The 6,000-nt window shown below is 49.9% G+C and overlaps 1 protein-coding gene across 1 annotated transcript in view; it reads left to right on the forward strand.

Moving 5' to 3' along the window:
- Positions 1-6,000, forward strand: part of Adamts17 (ADAM metallopeptidase with thrombospondin type 1 motif 17) — a 298,959-nt gene that overhangs the window by 290,595 nt on the left and 2,364 nt on the right. Inside the window, exon 22 of the mRNA XM_055623484.1 lies at positions 5,453-5,630. Within this exon, the coding sequence (XP_055479459.1) occupies positions 5,453-5,630 (178 nt within the window). The remainder of the gene's footprint in view (positions 1-5,452; positions 5,631-6,000) is intronic.

Consider the following 6,000-nt stretch of genomic DNA (forward strand, 5'->3'; position numbering starts at 1 on the left):
ACTAACTAGAACATCCCTAAGCCCGGGACACTGCCAACAGGCAGGTCCTGCTGTCGTGGCTATTACAATTACTGTTATTTGAAAGTCACCAAGCAATACTGCTGCCGCACAGTGTCACCAGGGTCTGGTAACCCGTTTCCTCCCGTTTGCCTAAAATGCTCTACCGGAAGAGAATTCCCTTTTTTCCTAGTTACTTTGTAATTTGCTTTAAAAGCAAATGGGGAAAAAATGTTTAATCTCCCTTTTGTAGGTGTACATCCTGACTGTTGGGGGGTTCAGTTTTTTGGTTTGCTTTTTAATTAGACTGCGGATGAAAGCCAGGGTCTCCTCCTGCATACTAAGAAAGTGCCCCAGCCATAAAGTCTTTATTTCACTATTGTGCCCTCCACCATGGCACCTCTGCCTCGGGTGTCTCTGACCCCCCTTCCTGCCCAGGGAAGGCCCCTTGTGCTGCTCTGTGGTGACCAGGCAGAATACAGTGTGTTTTATAGGTGTTTGCTCCAGAAGGAACAGATGGAGAACTGTCCTTCACTCAGCCTGACAAGGGGCTCTCCGTCGTGGATTTATGGCTGGTTTACTTCTGTCTCGGTTAGCTCAGTCTCAGGGAGCCACATTAAAAGCTGATGGAATGAGCCACTTAAGAGGGTGGGGGCAGCTGGGAGAGAGCTTCAAACAAGACCAGATCTGTTTTTATAGATGTGTTTGCTTAGATTGTAAAAACCTGAAAAATGGCTTCAGAGCAAGGCTTGAGGCAGAACCCGATGCTATCAGGAGACACTGTTGCCTCGTTGCTGTTTAATTAAGGCTGGGGCCTCAGGGGAGGTCACAGAACGGAATTCACAGCATGCCTCTGTTCTCTGTAACTTGAGCCTGGGGTCCCAGAAAGGTGCCATGCAAAAACAGGCCCCTAAATCGTGCTCCTGCATATCTGACTGCAGGATCAACCAGGAGCTAGATCCTAGTGACAGAGCTGCAGCCCAAAGGGACTGAGGAAAGATGGCCGCCTTCCTAGTATGTCTCCTGCAGCCTCCTGGCCAGCTTGCTGTATCCTTGGTCATGCTCTTGCTGTTATTAATAACAGCCGTTCTAATGTTTATTGAGGCCTGTAATATCCCAGACCCCTGCAGGGTCCCAACGGGCCCATCTCCCACCAGCCACTCTCTCATGTGATGAATGGCACCTTCCCAACAGACTCTGGCAAAGGGCTAAGCTGTGTGGCTCTTGGGCTAGGTAGGGGAGGCACAAATCAAAATGAAGTCAGTGTGTCAGGTACCCCCCAAGGATCATCAGTGGGAATTCTCCATTCTTATTTATTTCCTGAGAAGTCCTTAGAATGGAATACCTGAAAAGAAAAATTAACCCGGAAACAACACTGGTGAGCAAAAGTGGCATAATTGTAACCTACTTATCTAGAACACATGAAGGCATTGCCTGAGAGGCAGGCTTCAGGTCAGCCTCAGGCTGGATAAGCAAATGTCTCAGTGTTCACAGAAGTTTTGTCAGGTGAACTGAAGCAGATGACGGCCCTCAGGCACCCTTGGCTGTGGGAAGAGCGCCCTCTAGGACTGCTGGTCGAAATGGAGTTTGCAGACCTCCACACCAGCTCAGCTCATGCCTGCCTTATGGGGTCTGGTGAGTCGTAGGAAGAGATGTTCCCATTGAAGAACTTTGGAGACATCGTCCACCCCCTGGCTTTCAGGAACTCTTGGGTGTTTTCATAGACCAGAAAACTAAAAGCCATTAAATGTGCTAAGGAAAATGGTTAAGTATTAGAACTGGGCCATCCCCAGCCACCCACCAGCCCTTCATGCAGTACAGCCTCTAACTCATAAGGTGGAAAGGCCTGTTGGATGAGACAGCTGTCTTCCTCCATTCAGTGACTCTGACCACGGAAAGACCCTTTCAACTGTCAAGCTCAGAGGCCTGCAGCAGCCTCAGAATTTCCTTGCAGACTATGCTTGCACACTGGCAATGGCTTGCGTGCCAGCCCTTTCCCTGGGCTGTTCTTAACAAAGCCAAAACTTTCCGAGGGAACACTCATCTTCAGGTGCATATAGATGGTCCAAGTAGAGAACTGAGGAGAAAGGCATGCTCAAGCTGCTGTGGTCAGGCCTTGCGTGCCTCCCTTCTAAAAGCAGGGTCATCCATGCCAGCTCATCACAAAGATAAGACTGGCTGTACAGCAATCCTGCTTTTTCCGGGAGCAGGGTGTTTTCATAATTATGCCACCAGTTTGGTCTGAATATCAATGTCCATGTTAGTAATAATGTCATATGAGCAAGTCGTGTGTATGCGCCCATGCCTGTGTGTGCATGTGCTCTCACAGACACACATATCATAGCATGCATGTGAAGGTCAGAGGAAACTTGGGGAGATGCATTCTCTCCTTCCACCATATGGGTCCTAGGGATCGAACTTGGGTCCTTTAGCAACAAGCACCTTTACCTACTGAGCCATGTCACTGGTCTGACTTTAATTATTTAAACTTGGGTATTGGGCATCTGGAGTTAGACATAAGCTGTTTTTCTTTCCCTAGAATTTTTAAATTGAGCCTTACGAAATCACCACTTAATCAGGTAGCAATTATGTGAGTTACAATGGGATATTTGCACCACCGTCTCCATCTGCCCTGAGACACCTGTGCTGTCTGTCAGGGCAGGCATAGTTCTTGCCATCCAGCCTCCCTGAGAAAGACCTTTTGAATGGGATGCTCCCTCAGGACTTTCAGCACAAACCTTCACGTCAGTTTGCTGTGGCTGGCATGACTCTGGTCTGTGCTGGACTGACTCACCTGATAGGCTGGCTCCAAATTCCTGTGACAGTCCATGGACATGGCTTCATACCAGACAGTGTGGCTTTTCTCTGACTCGGGTTGACTGCTCTGACAGTGCCATCGACCTGTTAGTGACCTTATTCAAGTGGCTTCTGCAGGCGTAATTACTTTTACAAGTGATCTTTACACATTCTAGACCTTTACATCTAGATCTTTACACATTCTCTCTATTTGCATTTATGAAATCCTGTCACTAGGAGTAGCTAGCTAAATGGTTTGCCTCTGTCTTCATTTTCTTTAACCCCTGGGCCATCGTCATAAGACCCATAATGAACCTTGGCTGAGGTGATTCAGATGAGTGGCGTTTTCCCAAACAGTACTTTGGCTACAAAATATCTGAAGGCATGCCTCGATGCCCCTGAGCACTTTTGTTCTTACAAAAACGCTAATCGCTATCTTGATGGAAAGCCGTCACTGCTTCCGTCTGAGCATACCTGTCAGCTATACATAAACTCAGCAGTCCAAGCTGCAGCTGGATGTCAGCCCAGCTTAATTATGCCTAGCTGCATATAAATGCACACTGGCTTCATAGAAAGAACTCTTCGCATTTTCTATAGGGCACAAAGACTTGGGTGAAGTCAGGGGCTCTCAGTTCCAGATACCACTGCATACACCTGGAGAACTTAAAAACCCAGTGATGTCCTTGGCTCTCTGAGATATATATATATGCATAAGAATTTTTTCAAAGCACACCAGGTTACCCCTGCAGCCAATCCTAGCTTCCTACAAGATACCCCTAAAACTTAACCCATCTGCCCCGTGTTAAAGAGCTCGTTGTTAGTGGGAATCTCCATGCATGATCTCAGCACACCTCAGACATCCATGAACCCTGGTACTGACACCTGAGGTTACGGCTAGCACCCAGAAATGTGCATTGGAGATGCTGAACGAACGCTCCAGGCTGCAAGAAACCTCTGGTGGGTTTAGGTGGGACACAGAACTGAGCATGAAGCCAGGCGGAGGGCCTGCCTTGCATGTCAGGGAGAGAGTCTTGGGCTGGTTTGAACATAATGTGGGGGCCCACAGGGAAGCTGCCTGTACTTCCCCACCTCTTCTCTGATTTGAAGACTGGTGATCTTTCCAACCAGCATTCCCTTGAATGCTTATACTTTAACATGAAACCGCCAGCATGGCCCTGCTTGTTAGACAGGAAGGGGGAGCTCCTGCTCCCAGAAGTCCCTCTGAAAGGGAGCTGGCAATGCCCAGCGGGGCCAAATGCCACCACCAATGCCTCCATGATCCTGTGATTCCCATTGCCTCCCAGGAAGGCCCTCCTCCTACTCCAGGGGAACTCAGGGAAACCCTGGTCAGGATAGCACCCGGCCTCCTCTGCATGTGTAGCAGTCTGAGAGAGTCCCTTTCTTCCCTTACCCCAGGTGCCGTTATTAACTCTGGCTACACTGCTGTGTGGCCTGGGCCATATTAAAGTTTTGCAGAGTGTTCTCAGTACCCCATAAATCAGGGAAGTGGGGGCCCTGGGGACACCAGATGAACAAGGTGTGCACATGGCTGTGGTTCTATACTTGGGAGGAAACCAACCTAGTGGAGGAATGGTTCCAAGGATCCTGGAGAGTGGAAGAGCCAAGGGGCCAGGTTGAAGGGGAGGCCCACGCTACCTTGGGAAATGCAGCCATGTGCCACTTAACGTGGAAGGGAATCAGAAAAGCACTGTTAGGGGAACCGCCCCTTGCATAGCGTGGAGCGTGTGTTCACAAACCTCGAGGGCTGTGGCCTCACGCTGAGGATGCTGTGTCTGGGGTGCCGCAGACACAGGATACTGACAGCACTAGCTCTTTTCCAAGCAGGATTGTACTCTAAAATAACCACTGAAAATGTCGTGTGTGGCGGATGCAGCTGGGCACACTTTATCGCTACCAAGTACCTGGTCTTGCTCATAGTTCTGTGCTGTGCTTTCAAAGGCTGCCCAAGCAGTTGTGTTTATGCCATTGTCACCAAAACGAGGGGCTGATGTCCCCTGGTTTGCAGAGAGCCATCTTGCCACCCTCACTTGATGGTGACAACACTCTAGTCTTTTCCTTTTCACAAAGACTAATCTCATCCTAGGTACCCTGCCCTCATTACCTTACCTAATCACCTCTGTGTCCGTGACATCACTGTGACCAAAATACCTGACCAAAAGTTTTAGGTAGAGTCAGTGACAGGAGCCTAACGTCACTGGTCACCTTGTGCCCCGACCCCACCCGTGAGGAAGCAGAAAGTAATGAATGCTGGTGCTCAAACTCTTTCAGTCTAGGACCTCAGCCCATGCCATGGTGCCACTCACAAAGAGGGTGGCTCTTCACATCTCAACCCAAGCTGGACATCATTACCTCACAGAGGTGCCCAAAGATTTGTTTCCATGGGGATTCTAAATCCCATCAAGTTACCAATCAAGATTAGCCAAGGCCTCAGTCGCCTGTACCAGCCACTGGGGCTCAGGGATTCCATACGTGCTTTGGCGAGATCTGAGCATGCCACCCTAAAGCAGTCTTCCAGCAGGCGGTGAGCATCCTTGGCTTGCAGATATTGGGGGCACTCGGGAATGACACGCCCAGGGTCAGCTTTACCTTAGGGCCATCTTCACAGACCCCCCGCTCAGGCTGCACCTGTCTTTGGCAGTGCTCGTCCACCTGCGGGAAGGGGCTCCAGTCCCGAGTGGTACAGTGCATGCACAAGGTCACCGGACGTCACGGCAGCGAGTGCCTCACTCTCTCAAAGCCAGCAGCCTACAGGCAGTGCCACCAGGAGGTCTGCAATGACAAGATTAATGTGAACACCATCACTTCCCCTCGCCTTGGTGAGTACCTCCCCTGGCCCTGGTTTCTGGGTGCCGCTGTTCACCTGTTGTCAACCAGAACGCCGCCGCCTTGCCTTTGAGCACTAAAGGGGCTGACATTTGCTAGGGCTGAAGACGGTTCAGAGGTGTTGGGACATCACCCATGCAATCTTTGGAGCGTTCTGCTCACCCTCTGCCAACACAGGACGATAGCCTCAACCCTGCCCCATGTGTGAGGAGGGTGAAGAGCTGTGCTTCTTTCTGGGAAGGCTAACTGGGGTGTCCGCATGGGATCCCCTGTGCCTTGATGGATCTGCACACAGACAGGGTGGAGAAGTTACAGGGTTGGTTTTTTTTTTTTGTTTTGTTTTGTTTTTTTTTTTTTTTTTTT

The sequence above is a fragment of the Psammomys obesus genome, unplaced genomic scaffold (genome assembly GCF_907164565.1).
Source record: "Psammomys obesus unplaced genomic scaffold, mPsaObe1.curated_primary_1811, whole genome shotgun sequence".
Classification (NCBI taxonomy): Eukaryota; Metazoa; Chordata; class Mammalia; order Rodentia; family Muridae; genus Psammomys; species Psammomys obesus.